The 17,796-nt window shown below is 41.3% G+C and overlaps 1 protein-coding gene across 2 annotated transcripts in view; it reads right to left on the minus strand.

The window, feature by feature from the left end:
• Positions 1 to 15,193: 15,193 nt before the first annotated feature.
• CUL4B (cullin 4B) overlaps positions 15,194 to 17,796 on the minus strand; it is a 32,456-nt gene continuing 29,853 nt past the window's right edge. For both annotated transcript variants that reach the window (XM_012727234.1, XM_012727233.1), the window contains exon 21: positions 15,194 to 17,435. In XM_012727234.1, coding sequence (XP_012582688.1) covers positions 17,340 to 17,435 — 96 coding nt within the window. In that variant the 3' untranslated portion in view covers positions 15,194 to 17,339. The remainder of the gene's footprint in view (positions 17,436 to 17,796) is intronic.

Raw genomic sequence — 17,796 nt, forward strand, 5'->3', positions numbered from 1 at the left:
CAGAGAGGGACAGGCCTGCTGAGAAGCCTGCGTGGTTGCAGGCCAGCAGCCTTAGGAGAGTGGCCTCCACTGACGGAGGTCAGTGCTGAGAAGCCCCAGTCTGGTAGTCTGCTGCCCTGCAGAAGGAGAGAGTGGGTGGAAAGAACACCTGCATAGGCACAGGTGGGCATACGACTGCTGCCCAGGGCTGGTGCAGAGACTGCTCTGATATGGTCTTTTTCTCTTTGGGAGGGCTCACTTCTTTGTGGGGTGGCCTGTTTGCTGCTGATCTTGGATAACTCTGTGGAATCTCACAATGGGCCCAATCTCTGTCTTTACCCTGAGGTCTGTGCTCCTGATTGTCCCTACAGCAGTCTGATATAGGAGTCTCTATGACTGGGTTACTGGTCATGTTAGTTCCTTCTGCCCCCACTTCCCTGCATGAGTCAGGTTTTAACCTGTGAAGTCTCCTTCAGGTTTTCTACTCTTTTCCTCCATCATTTCCAAAGCCAGCCCCTGACTGTGGGGCAGTTTGAGGTCCCAGCCCTATGTTACATGACCTCACATTTGCCGTCCACTGCTCAAATTCTATGTAAACCTGCCAGGAATCTTCATTTGATAACTTCTTTAGCAGTTGCTCATGCAGTTATAACTTTGCAGTGTAGGTAGGGTTTATTTTTCATATTTTCTAATCATATATCTACCTTTTTTTTAAAATTGACTTATTGGGCCCTCCCTGGTGGTGCAGCGTGTGAAAGAGCAGTACTGCTAGCCAGCCGCAACCACTTCAGCGTGAGTTCGATCCCCCGCCATGAGGTGACCTACATGGCGCAGCAGACCTCTTCCGTCTCACCTGCTGCTCCCCTCAGCAGTGGACTTCGTAGATCTGCCTGTTCTGCTCCCCACTCTGTTTCTGGGGAATCCTCTCACCACCCTGCACCTCTGGCCTGTACCCCAGTTCTTGTATGCATAAGTATATCTTTAAAAAATTATTTGCTTATTTATGCATATAACTGGGGTACAGGCCAGAGGTGTGTGAGGTGAGAGGATTCACCAGAGACAGGGTGGGGAGCAGAACAGGCAGATCTACTGAAACATACTGCTGAGGAGAGCAGCTGTTGAGGCAAGAGAGGTCAGTTGCCCCATGTGGTCAGCTCCCTGGCTGGGGATGGAACTCATGACGCAGTTTGATCTCATGACTCAGTGCCTTGAGATAGCTCCAAAGTGCTGAAACTTAACCTCTTGAGCCACCAGGGAGGCCCCCTCTAGCTATTTACTTTTAAGCAATAAATGTAAGTTGGTCTCCCCCATGTATGTTAGCTACCTTGCTGTTCCAGGTTCAGTCCCAAGATAGGGTCTTAACTGGTTGTGTTCACTGCCAGGGAAATTATTCAGCTATCCTGATGGTTAACTCTTACTTCCTCCAACTCTTTGCTTATTCATCATTTTCTTAATGAGGCTAACCCTGACAGCTTACTTTATTTAATACTGAAACACACACTTGTTTTTACTCCCCTTTCCTGCTCATTTTTTTTTCACAACACTTATCTCTTCCTAACATAAAATAGAATTTACTTATTATTATGCTTATTGTTGAAAGTCACTCTTCCCCACTGAAATGTTAATGGCACAAAGTGCAGGGATTTTTGTTTTTGCTGTCCACTGATCTATCTTAAGACCAGCCTCGGTGACTGATAAGATGGTCACACTCGCAACTACTGTTGAATGAACTGATTCTCTTCTAGGTGCTCAGCTAAGCCAGGTCCTGGGGCAAGGCGATAAAACAGTAAGTCACCGTGTGACTTAGACCTTCCTGCCAATATCATACGCAGGTTTGACTTCATTTGACTGCCTGAACTGTGAGCAAGCAGTTTTTCACTTCTCTCTGTTCCTCTGACGATGGGTCCCTTTCGCCTCCCTCCTTCCAGACCTCAATGCTGTGCAGTGTTTCTTCTTTCTCTCCGAGTCTCTCTCCTCCACTTAGTGGCAAGGAAAAAGTGGAAAGGGAGTCAAATCTCTCCTTTCATGAGCTGAGTACTTGTGCTTTGATGTGCAGGCGATGTGCTTTAGCATCGACAAAAGATGCTTACAACAATAGTGGTGGGTTTTAAAAAAACATGTTTGTGGGAAAATCTCCAACAAGTCCCAAACTTAAAAAAAAAAAAGTCTAGGTGTGTTTTACTTTAAGCCAGAGCTTACAAAAATAGATTGAGTCTGGGGGTGGCTATTTGCATTTCAAAGGATGTTACGCTTCACAAAGTTTTGGTACCTATTTGAAATATATAGCTCAATTGAAGATATTAAACTCCATGTCCCCAAATGGAAGATAAACGATGCAAATTACATTTCTACATGGACTATTGTAGTCGATAAAAGTTAAGTTTTAATAAAATGGAGAAATGCTAACATTTTAACAAGGGGAAAGAAGTTGTAAACAATACTGCAATATTAACAATGGTTTTTTAAAATCCATAATAAAAAGACTGGAAGAAAGACACCAAATGATTAGCAAGGATTGTTCCCAAGTGTTGGGATTGTAAATAATTTCCTTTTCCCTTTTCAGTTATCGGAGTGCCCACATTTTCTTCCCTGAGTGTGAATTGTTTTTATTATAAAGATTAAAATTGTTTTTTAAAAACAAAAATCAAGGCTTGAGTTCTACAAATTCAATTCACACAAAACTTTCCAGAACTGTCTCTATTGGGGATGTGTCTGCCAGAGAGAGGAAAAAAAGCCAGAACATCTGTTATACCAAGTCTCTTAATCCTCCCATTTGGTTAAGGACGAGTCTGTAATAACCGAGAACTAAAGTAGAGAGTGAAAACAAAAAAACCTGAAGCTACTTTAAAGAAAATGGGTGGCAGTTACTCCCACGACAAGTAAAGGAGACTGTCAAGTGATTACATAAAAGCCCTATCTTATCATTTTGTGGGCTTGAAATGAATTGGCCAAACGACTTTATCCGATGATGTCCTTGTTCTTTGTACCAAATGGGAGAATTCCGTTCAAGTGTTCACAACCGGTTAGCCAAGACTACGAGAAAAGGTGAAGGCGGTGATGACAAACGAATAAATTAAAGGCGGCTGTTCGGAGAAAGCGCTGAGTCAAGAGTCGGGCAATCACGTGAAGTTTTTAATAAAAACGAAACTTAACCAGAAGTGGTCAGCTTTCCCTCGCCTCTTCACCCCTTTTTAGTAGTGTTAAAGGCGCGGGAGCATTCTCGACTGGTTGCAGCCTGGCTGGACTAGAGCGAAAGGGGCTGACTGAAGGAGGACGATCTGGGTCGGGCTGGCGCGTCTTTGCACAGGGGGTTTCAGGAAGAGGAGCGCGCCGATCTGGGCGAAATATGGATTTTTGAGTCGCCTGCGTTTGGTACCCTCGGAGGGCCGGCTGCCCCTGCCCCTTTGACACTAAGGCCGCGCTTAGTGTCAGCGGTCAAGGCGACCTTGCTCAGTAGAGCAACTACCGTACTTTGAGCTAGTGACACCAGAGGCTTTGCCGCTTTCTAGGCATCACTCCAGGAGCTCTGTCCCCCTTGAGGCCTGAGCTTTCAGTGCAGTTTGTTTTTGCAGTGTGATGCTGCTTTATTCTTGGCTTTGGCGCCAAGCATAGCATGTAATCCTTACCAGTTAATTATGGCCTCTTGCAGAAAAGAACAATAAGGGGTTCTTCTTTATGTCTAAAGTTGGTGCTTCTGAATTCATTGGCAGTAGTTGCTTTGAAGTCTCTCTCAAGGCTCTTACCTGCAATCCTTTTATGACAAAATCCTTCATCAAAGCCAAGAGCCTCCTCTGGGTTAGCAGGGTGGCTGTGCTGGCTGTCGCGATGACAAGGACATAAAGAAATAACACAGTTGTTTCATGCACACATGTGTGTCAAAATACATGAAATTATGCACTTTGTTATTTTTAAGGTTTATTTTATTTATGCATACAGGAGCTGGGGAGTAGGCCAGAGGTGGAAGGGGCCGGGGTGGAGGTTGAGAGGATCCACTAGAGATGGAATGGGGAACAGAACAGGCAGACTAACCGAAACACTGTAAGAAACAGAGGGTGAGACAGGAGAGGTCTGCTGTGCCATGTGGGTCAGCTCCCTGGCTGGGGATGGAACTCAAGCTTCAGTGGGTGCTGACAGCCTCATACTACTGACTTATGCCACCAGGGAGGCCCTCAAATCATGCACTATATGTGTACTTTATTGTATGTCAATTATACCTCAAGCTGTTTTAAAGGAATACAGAATTAAGTAATAAATGGTGGCCCGCCCCCTGCTGGGTTAAAGTGCAGCACTGTGAAACTGTAGGCAGCCACTGCAGCACGAGTTCTATTGCCCTACCAAGGAGGTGACCCATATGGCATGGCACAGCACACCTCTTCTGACCAGCCTGCTACTCCCCTCAGCAGTGTAATTCTTTAATCTGCACCCCACTCTGTCTCTGGTGAGTCCTCTCAACCCCCAAACCTCTGGCCTGTACCCCAATTCATATATGCATAAATGATCTTTTTTAAAGAGTTAAAAGTCATAAATGGTAATTAAGTAATTGATTATATATATATATATATATAGTTTATCCACATCACTGGGTAGTGAAAAAAGACTCTATATCCAATGGGTGTTGGGTAGGCTAGGCCTCTCCAAGATGTTCAGAATAGGAGAAACTTATACCAACCCCTTACCTAACTAGATGAATAAAAAGGGGTGGGGTGGGGCTCACCCAGTCTTACTGTCTTTTACCTGAAGTAAAATGGTTTATTTATGCTTGGAAGAACTGGGGTGTAGGCCAGAGATTGGGGGGGTAAGAGAGTTCATCAGCGACAGATTGGGGAGCAGGACAGACAGATCCACTGGAATAACTGCTGAAGGGAGCAGCCGGTGACAGGAGTGGTCTGTTGCGCCATGTGCCACTGTGGCCAGTAATCCCCTGCCGGAGAATTGAACTCAGGCCTTGGTGGTGATAGCACTGAGACTTAACCCGTGGGCCATCAGGGAGGCCCATGAACTGGACTTCTGGATTGGTGGTGGGGGGGGGCAGAAGGGAAGGAGGGAGGAGCGAGGCAGGTATGTATTGGTGTGGAATCAGAGAAATGAAAGACATGAGATGCGGAGGGGCTAGTCCTGGTCCTTCAGCACTTTGGCAGGTGGGCTCTTCAAGGCTGCCTCCATCTTCACCTCAGCGTGGGTTATGTGTTACGTGTTCAGGGCCTCGCCTCTCTCAGCCTCCTGAGCCCTGCCAAACCTGTTAATTGTTTTTCCCTGCCAGGAAGTGCCTTGTACTTGTTCTCCTGGCCACTTTACAGCTCTGTGCCAGGCCTGTTTGACTGGATGTTTGCCCACAAGGGTTTGAGTGATTTCAGAGTCTGATTTGGAGTCTCTTCCTTCTCTATTTCTTTTGAATCTCTCACTGATTAAAGATCTTTGATCACATTAGAATTACTGCTTTCCTTTGTGCACACAGATAGCCAGACCTTTAGAGCCAGAAAATTCACTTTTTACCATTTGGTTTTGCCCAGCATCTTTTTGGTTCCCTGACTAGAAAATTAGGCTCCTGATCATATGTGTCTATTTTAGTTGTGGATATGGTTAGGGGAGGAGGAGGGATGACATAGGTAAGGTTTTCAAGAAGCAGATGTTAAGATAGAATTTACTGTGCAAGATAGTTAAAGATCAATTTCTATGAAAGAAAGGGGTGAGAGGCGGGATCGGGCAAAGTCGACCCTTCCCTTCGGGAAGTCGAAGAGTACTGCCAAATAAAGCCTTGGACAACAGTACAGTGAGATCTGGAGTAAGCATTCCCCTATATCCTCACCTCTGGCAATCACGGAGGCAGTGAAGGACAGCCTCGTGATCTGAAATGAAGGCAAACCCTGAAGTGACTGACAACTGGTGTTTGAGCACTTTCCACAGCTGGGCAACAAATTTTTCCTGGAAGGGGGATTAGGACGGCATATTCTGTGTCTTCCACACTGGGGATAAACCAACACTGTAGTAACATACCAAACTGTTGATTGTTCAGAACAGTGAATTCCAATCATATCTCAACATGGTAAGAAAGAGGACTGGAAGCAAGCTCTTCAAGGAGCATAGTAGAAAAAGTGAGGTGAAATGTTTGTGCGCCAGACAACTGCACAAGCTCAGTAAGAGCAGCTGCCATGGAGAAAACACAAAATGGGTCATGTGTAATTGATAGGGCTTTATATAGCGCGGCAGCAGGGAGAAGTTAGGATCTGCAAACGTGTAGGGAAGAAAAGCAATTTTTCCTCTAAACTTCTAGGTTCTTGAAGTTCTCTGAGACACCCCATGTAAGAAAAGATAGGAGAAAATAAAACAGAAGTTTAATAACATGTATACCTCTTGTGTATTTAAGAGACCCAGGAAACTGTGTAACTCCTCAAATTAGCTCAGGTTATCACCTTAAATAACACCTTCAGTTAAAGATGAAAGATCCTGGTGGCACAGGGGTTAAATCTCAGCACTGTCAAGCTATCACCAGCTGCTGTGGCCTGAGTCCAATACCTGGCAAGGGGGGGTGACCCACATGAAGCAGCAGACCTCTCCTGACCCACCTGTTGCTCCCCTCAGCAGTGTACTTTGATGATCGGCCTGTTCTGTCTCTGGTGAATCCTCTTACCCCTGCCCGCACCTCTGACCTGCACCCATGATTTTATGCTTAAATAAGTAAAAATTTTTTTTTTAAAGTAGACCTTTCATGCACGGGATTTTGGTGATGGCACACGGGGGACATGGTGATAGGAAACCCGCGGGGATTACAATTGAGATAGAAAAATATATATATACAAAATGATGTAAAAATAAACTGTAAAAAAAAAAGTAGACCTTCAATAGAAAAGAACTTTAGTACAATTAGTGTGCAATAAAGAGAAAACAAAATATATAGTTTTTCTGTATTAAGTACCCAAAGTTACTCACCCCTGTGGGTAGATGCTCAGCCACAAAGGGTTGGCCCAATGCAGGGCCACCGAGGCCCGACAGCTTGCCTGCCACAAGTCTAAGGCGACTTCTGGTGGGGAACCACAGGAAAGGGGCAGAAGGGGCCTGGTAAGACCGGGAGGTAAAGAGCAATATCAAAACACAATTCAAGATAAAGGCTGAGGTTGTCAGCTTCCCCATGGCTCTCTCACCCACATCTCTTTCAAGTGTCTGCCTCCATGTTCCCTAAACCCCTAGCAGAATTTCCAGGCCAAGAAGCAGATACAACTTCTTTGTTTCTACTCCATCTGCTGCCTGCAAGTCTTCTGCTCCATCTCCCTGCTCAGCTGCACCCTTCCCTGGGTAGGGGCAGGGAACTTGGACCCCCCCCCCCTTTATAACCTGGAACAAGGTTATAGCTTGAGAACCCTGCATAATGGATCAGCACTGTGGGTTACACCGAGGCAGCACATAGTGCCCCACTGTGAAAGACGCTGTAGGAAGAGATTCTCCAGCCAGCAGCCCAGTAACAAGGCTCCAGCAGCATATACAGCAAATTAATGGAAAAAGAGCCAATGGCACAGACCACAGGGCACATGTAAGATTCTGTTATTGAACATAGCCACCAATTACCGTCATATGGAGTTGAAAGTTAGACCTCCCCAAAATGTCTAGAGCAGGCTTCCTCTAACATGTATCACCTCAGCTTATGAACTATGATCAATAAGAGCCTTTTGGGCTTCAAGAGAAAACGTTACCATTAACTTAAAGAATACTACTCAGGTTTAGAGTCATCTCCAGAAATACCCTTTTTATCAGAGAAACCTAAATCACAGCAGGTAAATATCCAGGGCATCTGGTTTTATCCTATGAACCATATTCCCTCCACACATGAGACTTCCCCTGCTTATGTGAGATAACCCCTCCTCTCTCCTTGATGTCCAAGGCCCCTATCCCAATCATAAGCTCAGAAATAGAAATCAGTCTGCCTCCATTTAATCTAGAATTTACATCCATTTATTATTTATTTTTAAAGGAACCTTTAAAAAATATTTTTAAAGATTACTTATTTATGCATAGAATAACTGAGGAACAGGCCAGAGGTATAGGAGTGAGAGGCTTCACCAGAGACAGAGTGGGGAGCAGAACAGGCAGACTGACTGAAACACACTGCTAAGGGGAGCAGCAGGTGGGTCAGGAGAGGTCTGCTGTGCCATGTGGGTCAGCTCCCTGGCTGGGGATCAAACTCCTGCTGCAGTGGTGCAGATAGCTTCATAGTGCTGTGCTTTAACCCATTATGCCACCATAATGGGTGGCCCTAATTTATAATTTGAATCCATTTAGATTCCCTGTATATGTACAATTAAGTTTGATATTTTTCAGCATCCAAATCTGGTGAACTTTTCAAAAGAAACAGAACTTTATTATATATTCTTTTTTTGCATCACTGTTCATTTTTGTATGACTGTTCATTTTCTGGTTTCTTTTTATAATTTATATATATGTATATATGTATGTGTGTGTGCAAAAACATGCATGATAATTTCATTAATGAAGCATTCCTATATAACACAAGTGAAAACCTTGTTAAAATTATTTATTTATATATATTTTGCATCACTGTTCATTTTTGTACAATGCTTGCTTTTTCCTCTCTGATGTCACCCCCGTAAATTACCTACCACCAATTGACTGGTGCACATTCACCATAGTCCCTTGTGCTCTTCCCCCCATCCCTGTTCTGATCCTTCTCCCTCCCCCTCCCCTGAAGAATGTCTCTGATTTATAGTTGCCCATTGATTTTGTTTTTGTTGTTATTATTTTAAAAAATTATTTATTTATGCATATAAGAGCTGGGATGCAGGCCAGAAGTGGGAGAGGGGTGAGAAGAGCCACCAGACAGAGTGGGGAGCAGAACGGGCAGATCTACTGAAATACACTGTTGAGGGGAGAATGGGCAGACCAGGAGAGGTCTGCTGTGTCATGTGGGTCACCTCCCTGGCCAGGGGTCAAACTTGTGCTGCAATGGCTGCGGACAGCCTCATAGTGTTGTGCCTTAACTAGCTGGGCCACCAGAGAGGCCCTTTACTAATTTATTTAATCTCTCTCATGCTCAATTTCCTTGTCTTTAAAACGTGGGGATGAATAATGGGCCTTCCTGGTGGCTCAAGGGGTTAAGATGCAGCACTATGAAACTATCTGTAGCCACTGCAGCATCAGTTCAATCCCCCAGTTCTTGTATGCATAAATAAATAAAATAAATCTTAATAAAACCCTAAAAGTAGTTATATAGCATTTGAGTCCAAGGTCTCCAGATTCCATGCTTTTTCTTCTTTGAAAACCTCTTTGTTAAGTATTTAATCTTTGTGCACAGTAACTGTATGGTACGTTTGGAAGTTCAACTAGAAGCATATTTTATAACAATCAGAGACTTTAAATAGTAAAACACTCAATTTTAACAGCCTCTATGCTCCTTGAGACTGAGAGGTTCTGTTTAGATTATAGGAAGGGACCACAGACAAGTTAGTAAGAAAAAGTCTCCTGAAGTGACAAAATGCACGCCAGAGGGCGCTCCTTCCTAAGGACAGCAATTTAGATTCCAGGAGGAAGGCAGGCAAAGAAGCAGGTTTCAAGGACTGAAGACAGAAGACAATGTCACTGTAGAAACAAGAAAATGTTTTTAAGATATTAAAGCCACATTAGATATTGAAAAACAAATATGAAATAATGAGAGGCCAAATAGGGCTATATCAATATATAAAACTTGTTTCATAATCAGGTCCTCCCTGGTGGTCCAACAGGTGAAAGTGCAACACAGCAAAGTTGGCCACAGCCGCTTAGATGGGAGTTCGATCCCTGCCCCAGAGATGATCCACATGGTGCATCAGACCTCTCTTCTCGCGTGCTGCTCCCCTCAGCAGTGTATTTAAGTCCATCTGCCTGTTCTGCTCCCGGCTCTGTCTCTGGTGAATCCTCTCACCACCATCCTCCCCACCACACTTGTCCTTGTATGCATAAATAAATCTTTAAAAAAATACAAGAGGCCCTCCCTGGTGGCGCAGCGGGTTAAAGCACAGCACTAAGAAGCTTAAGCAACTTCCACATGAATTTGATTCCCACATGCACCGGAGGTGACCACATGGCGAGGCAGACCTCTCCTGACCCGCCCGCTGCTCCCCTCAGCAGTGTATTTCGTCTATCTGCCTGTTCTGCTCCCCGCTCTGTCTCTGGTGAATCCTCTCACCCTCCATATCTCTGGCCTGTACTCCAGTTCTATATGCATAAACAAATAAAGCTTTAAAAAAAATACAAGAGGAAGAAACACTTCATAACTCATTCTATTAAGCCAATATTACCTTGATATCAAACAAAACACCATGAGAAGGCCTCCCTGGTAGCCCAGGGGTTAAAGACACAAGAGTTATCAAGCTACTGCCAGCCGCCACAGTACAAGTTTGATTCCCACCTGGCCAGGGGGCTGACCCACATGTCTTGCTCACTGCTCCCCTTAGCAGTGTATGACAGAGGATCTGCCTGTTCTCACTGTCTCTGGTGAATCCTCACACCCCATTCCCCACCTCTGGTCTATACCACAGTTCTAGTATGCATAAATAAATACATCTAAAAAACAAACATCACAGAAAAAAAAAATCACAAACCAATATAAAAAATCCTCAACAATAGACCAAAACCAAATCCAAGAGCATATGAAAAGGATTGTATGTTATGACCAAGTGGGATTTAGATCAGGAAAAAGTGGTTTCAACATATAAAAACCAATAAATACAACATGCCAATTAAACAGAATGAAGAAAAAAAGCCATCATTATTTTGATGGGGGGAAGTATTTGATAAATTACAACATTCATTAATGACAAACACTCAGAAAGCAACAAATATAAGGGAATTTCTTCAACATGATAAAGCACATTCATGAAGTATCTACAGGTAATATACTCAGCAGTTAGGGGCTCAACATTTTCCCCCTAAGATCAGAAGACAAAAATGCCCCATTTTAGCTACACTCTAGCCAGAGAAATTCAGCAAGAAAATGCATACATCCAAATTAGAAATGAAGAAATAAAATTTTTTCTAAAGATGTTATAAGAAATCCTTAAAAATCCACAAAACACACAAAAAATTTCACAAAACCCAACAGTTAATGAACTCAGTGAAGTTACAGAACACACAATAAATATTACATATACTAGGATGAAATAACCTGCAAAACCAACAATTCCATTTGCAATAGCACTTACAAAAAACCCATGTGAATATATTTATCCTGGGAGATTAAAAAAAAAATTGTACAGTTAAAAAACAAAACACTGGAATGGTTAAAAGGCCTAAGACAGGGCCCTCCCTGGTGATGCAACGGGTTAAAGCGCAGCACTATGAAGCTAGCCACAGCTGCCTCCCAATGAGTTTGATCCCCAGCCAGGGAGATGCCCCACATAACACAGCAGACCTCTCCTGCCTCACCTGTTGCTCCCCTCAGCAGTTTAGTCCATCAATCTGCCTGTTCTGTTCCCCACTGTGTCTCTGGTGAATCCTCTCACCGCATCTGCACCTCTGGCCTGTACCCCAGTTCTTGTATGCATAAATACATAAATCTTAAAAAAAAAAGACCTAAGACAAATGGATTAAAAAATATATAAAGACAGCTCATATTCATGGACTAGAAGTCTTAATATTGTTCAACTGATAATACAAACTATAGATTTAATGCAATTCCTACCAAAATCTCTAATGGCCTTTTTTTTTTTTTGAGAATTGGAAAAATTGATCCTAAGATTCACATGGAATAGCAAGGGACCTGAATTGCCAGAACAATCTTGAAAAAGAAGTGGAAAACTCATTCATACATCTCAATTTCAAAACTTACTAAAGCAATCAAAATAGTGTAGTAATGAAAAAAAGTGTAGTAGTGATATAATTATCACTATTTAGATCAAAGGAACAGAATTGAGAGTCCAGAAATAAACCCAGAGAGAGCTATGGTCAACTGATTTTCAACAAAGACAAAAAGATCATTCATTCAACGGAGAAAGACATTCTCTTCAGCAAATGGTGCTGGGACAACTGGATAGACACATGCAAGAATGAGGGTGGACCCTTAAAGATTACATGTACAAAAAATGAACTCCAATGGGATCAAGGACCTAAATATAAAGAGTAAAACTATAAAATGCTTATGAAAAAACAGGTGTATCATGAGTTTAGATTTGGTGATGGCTTTTTAACTATGATACCAAAAAATATAAGCAACTAACAATAAAAAAATAAATTGACCTTAAAATAGAACCTACAGAACATTATTGTATCACTTTATTTGATATGGGTTCTAGTATCTCTAATATATAAACAACTCTCCCAACTCAACAACAAAAACACAAACTACATAAAAATGACTTTACGATTTCAATGTATTTCACCAAAGAAAATGTACACAGCAGACAAGCACTTGAAAAATGGTTAACATCTATGGTCATTAATGAAATGCAATTAAAAAATCACACTTCACACCCCCTTGGATGGTAATAAAAAAAAGTGCTGATGGAATACCCCTGGTGGTGCAGGGGTTAAAGACTCAAAGCTACCAAGCTATAGCCAGCCACTGCATTAGTTCAATCCCCAGCCAGGGAGCTGACCAACATGGAGCAGCAGACCTCTCCTGTCTCATCTGCCGCTCCCTTCGGCAGAATATTTCTACTTCCCACTCTGGTGAATCCTCTCACTCCCCATGCACCTCTGGCCTGGACCCCAATTCTTGTGTGTATAAATAAAAACAAATCTTTTTTTAAAAGCGTTGATGGGCCCTCCCTGGTAGCACAACAGGTTACAGTGCAACACTATGAAGCTGTAGCAGCCACTGCAGCAGAGTTCAATCCCAGGCTGGAGAGGTGACCCACTTGATGCTCCTCTCAGCAGTGTATTTCAGTAGATCCACCTGTTCTGTCTCTGGTATATCTCTCACCCCCTGTTCCTCTGGCCTGTACCCCAGTTCTTGTAAGCATAAATACAACTTTTTTAAAAATTAAAAAAGCATTGATGAATGTGGAGAAACTAAAAACCTCATACATTACTGGTGTAATTGTAAAATGGAGTACTTGTTATGCAACTCTGGTGGTGCTTTAGTAAGCAGAGACCATATAACCCACCAATTCCACCCCTGAATATAGACCCCAAAATATTAGCAAACGGAACTCAAAACAGGTTATTTGTAAATAAATTTTCACAGCATCCTTATTCAGCCTTATTGCCAAAAGGAGGAAACCTATTCATCACCTGAATGAACATGTGGTATATACATGTTGTTAAGCCAGAACATAGAATAAAATACTGATAGATGTTACACGGCATAGATGAAATTTGAAAACATCATGCTAAACAAAAGAAACCAGACATAAGTCAAGTATTTTATGATTTCATTTGCTGTGACATATCCAACTAGTCAAATCCACACAGAAAAAAAATATTAGTATTTTCCAAAGGCTGGGTGCAGAGGGAAGGAAGAGGGATGGTTTAAGGGATAAAGTTTCCTTTAGGGATGATGGATATTCTGGAACTAAAGAAGAGAGATGGTTGCACAAAATGGTCAGTATACTAAATACCACTAAATTGTATGCTATGAAGTTAAAATGTGAATTTTACAGTAAGAAACAATTTATAAAGAAAAAGCTTTAAAAGATCTTACAACAATTAAGAGACAATGAGGCTATGTCTACATACATAGTTTGCAAGACTTAAAGTTCTAATATGTCCCAAAGCATTTTTTATATTCTACACAAATTTTTTTCATTTTATAAAAAGTTACAATTTTTCAATGTTGGGCAAAATTTCTAAGGATTGTTAAATAGAGCATATTACAAGTCCATTCAATAATGAAAATAATGGGGGAAACTCCGATGGTATAGGGGTCTCAGTGCTGCCACCACCACCACATGAGTGCTAACCCACTTGGGGAGCAGATCTCTCCTGTTTCACCCACTTGCTCCCCTCAGCAGTGTATGTCAGGAGATCTGCCTTCTACTTCTAAGTCTCTCTTGTGAATGCTCTCCGCTTCCCCCTACCCCTGCACCTCTGATCTACAGTTCTTCTATGCATAAATAAATCTTTATAAAAATAATGTACTTTTAACAGCAAGGAAAATAACTGTTAAAATTTGTACCAAATGTTTCAAATCCTTTTACTATTCTACTTCTAAAAAAGATTCACTTATTTATGGATACAAGCACTAGGGTGTAGGCCAGAGGTGCTGGGGGTGATAGAATTCACCAGACAGTGAGGAGCATAACAGGCAGATCTAGTGAAACACACTGCTGAGGGGAGCAGCAGGCAGGCCAGGTCTTCCATGCTACGTAGATCACCCTGGCCAGAGAACAAATTTGTCCTGCAGTGGTTTCAGATAGCTTTCTAGTGCTGTGCTTTAATCCCTTGTGCCACCAGGGAGGGTCCCCTATTTTTTAAAGATTTATTTATTTATGCATACAGAACTGGGGTACAGGCCAGAGTGCCACGGGTGAGAGGATTCACCAGACAGAGCAGGGAGCAAGCAGAATGACAAAGTACCCTGCTGAGGGAAGCAGCAGGTGAGGCAGGAGAGGTCTGCTATTTCACATGGGTCAGCTCCCTGGCTGGGAACTGAACTTGTGCTGCAGTGGTTGCTGATAACCTTTTGCCACCGGGGAGACCCTGGTTTGATAAGGTTTTCAAGGAGCCTTTTACTGTGAGGCTGTATGACTCAGAACTGAAATCTCAAGTAGTTTCATAGTGTTTTATGAAACTACTCAAGTTTGAATGAAACAGTATTTACACTGGTATCAGGCCTTTAAAATAGGACATTTTAGGGCCCTCTGGTGGTGCAAGGGGTTAAGCACAGCACAATGAAGCTATAGGCAGCCACTGCAGCACATGTTTGACCCCTGGCCAGAGAAGTAACCTATATGGTGCAGAAGACCTCTCCTGAACCAACTGCTGCTCCCCCCCACAGTGTATTTCGGTTGGTCTACCTATTCTGTTCCCCACTCTGTTTCTGGTGAATCCTCTCATGCCCTGAACCTCTGGCCTGTATTCCAGTTCTTATATGCATAAATAAATTTTTTTAAAGGATATTTAAAAACAGATACCCATCTTGAGGAGTCCAGGAAACTTTACTTAATCTTTATGAAACCACCGCCACCAGAGAAAATTTTAAATAGCAAAACTGACATGTGAAATTACTAAAAGAAATGGTAGGTTGTATCAATATATGAATTTTTTTTTTTTACAATATATGAATTTTAAAGATCTTCTCCAGGAACTTTTTTTTTTAAATAAAAGTTTTATTGGAGAAAAATAGAACCACCACGTACACAGGGAAAAGAGCACAAAAATTCAACTGATACAGAACAACAACTGAAAGTCACAATTATCCAATGTTGTTTGCAATTACTTTCAATTTCTTAAACAGCTCCACTCAACTTGCTTTTTAATAGTCTTGCCAATTTTGCAGCTGAAACAGCATCAAGTTTTCAAAAAATTAAGAACTGCAGGGAAGGGACCAGCTTTCAAGATAACAAAGGTGACACCAAGAGTCTTCTCCTAACAGGACCAATTCTACCTTAAAATTCCTTAAGAATAACTATTGATTCTTGTAGTATAATCTATATATGTCAGAGACCATCAGGGATGAATTAGAACACTGACTTAGATGGTCATTACAGAGAGAGGGCAAACAAAACAGCTGTATTTCCTTGTCAGATGAGTTCATGTAAGGAAACCAAGGAGGAACTGAGGAAATATAGGCAATGGCTGCTCAAAAAGAATTAGGAAGGCATTCTAAATACCACATATCAGACAACAGTGTGCAAGTTGATACAGTTAGAGAGAAACAGACAACTTTTAAAAAATAGCTGTTCACAGGTCTTTGAGAGCTCAAGAAAACAATCGAAAGCAGACACAAGAGCCATGTGTCCTCAGTTGAAGACTAAGTATTCTCATTATTAGTTCCAAATAGGGAAATATACTGTTGCAAAAAAGCATTAAAGCAGTTCTGACTTTAAATTCAAAACAAAATCTTGTTTCTTTCAATTACTTTCCAAGTGTCAGGAAAAAAAAATAAAAGGAAGCAAAAAACTCACTAATGGTAAAGAGAAGACTTTTACTGACTTATCAATTTGAAGAATAATACTTTTGCTATTTTCTATATATGAACAATCCTAGGGCATTTTCCTGAAAAGTAGGTGACAGTGGCTATGAGAACTCTTTCATCTTCAGTTTTGAAAGGAAAAAGATCCTCAAGATACAGAATTTTAAATTCCCAACTGGGGATGTGTGGGGAAAATGAGGGAGGACCTTTTTATTTTTTATGTAAGGCTTTAGGAAATTAGGATGATGGTGACAGGAAAGGTTTATTTACCAATGAAGAAGAGAGCTGGGATGCTTCCCCAAAAACCTTTCGTAGAGTAAATGGGAATGCGAAGTCCTAGGAAGCCTGTAACAATCTACAATTGGTCCAAGTTAAAGACAAAACTGTTCAAGTAACATTTAAAGTCAAAAGGAAGTTGGAACTAGCTGATGAATTTCTGCTCCTGTAAAAATTTACAAAATGTGGGTTTTTGGTCTCTTTTGCAATATTCATACTGTATTCATTTTTAATATGAAGAACTGGATTTTTCTCTCCTACCATGTTCTTCTAATACAACTGATCAACAATTTCCTATTTCAGCTCTTTTTATAAGTACCTGTTAATCAGCACAGTAAACTCAGGGTTAGGCTATATACACACATCCCACTGTCATAAATGTCAAGTTTTAGGATGTGTATATACAGAGATTATGTAAAGCAACTGTCCCTCTACTTGAAAATTTGTTTCCAAATAAGTTTTTTAAAAACATCCCTTTCAGTGTAACAGAACATTACCTAGAGTAAAATACCAATAGCTATGACAACTTATTTTTCTTTTCATGGGAAATCACAAAACAAGTGAACAACCAAGTCCAGGGTGGTTTTTCTATTTGATAAATACATCCAGAACTCTGTACAGTAAATAAAGTCTGCATGCAGTTTAAGTATCTTTAAATGACATTTTAAGCAAATAAACCTTTTGCTTCATAATTAATGATGTATAAGAACCCCCCTCTCCTTTTTTAATAGTCATAGGGACCTCTTCCCCAGTTCCAAACAGGAATCATGAAGACCAGGTACTTTCTTAAGCGTTTTCTGCACATCATACTAAATAACATGCAAAGAGTTCAACAACATTCTTCTTAAAGGTACGTATTACTCTTTAAATGGGCATGTTAACCACTGAAAAAGTCCACCTCAACTATCCCATTATACCGCTTCATTTGGTCATCGGTAGTATAAAAGAAGTCAAATAACATTGGATCAACAAGTTAGTTTATCCACCGGCTACTGCATATGACAACAAATGCTCCAAGGCCAATATTTTATGCAATATAGTTGTACTGGTTTGGATTTTCTTTATCTCTTTCCATGTAGTCCCGGTCAATTAAGGATTCTATTCTCTTCTTTAGATCAGCAGGCTGTGAAAGAAAGCAAATTTTCAGTGTAAAGCTCATAATCACTGGTTCATGCTATTTCCCAAAATCCCATTTAAAAAAGTCACATTGAATTAATTTATAAAGTTAAAAATTTTTAAGTCTCCCTAGTTTTAAAATAGTGTAATTAAAATAAGGTAGGTTTTAAAACTATACATATTTTGTCACATTGTTGTATCATACTTTACTAATTTCCTATTTTAAACACTTTTTAAAAAAATAATGTATTCTATGCAAGTTAAAAACAAAAGATTAGGCCCTCCCTGGTGGCGCAGCGGGTTAAAGCACTGCACTAAGAAGCTGAAACCACTTCTGCATGAGTTCGATTCCCGCCTGCCCCGGAGGT

The sequence above is a fragment of the Condylura cristata genome, unplaced genomic scaffold (genome assembly GCF_000260355.1).
Source record: "Condylura cristata isolate star-nosed mole 26May11 unplaced genomic scaffold, ConCri1.0 scaffold00019, whole genome shotgun sequence".
NCBI classification, from domain to species: Eukaryota; Metazoa; Chordata; class Mammalia; order Eulipotyphla; family Talpidae; genus Condylura; species Condylura cristata.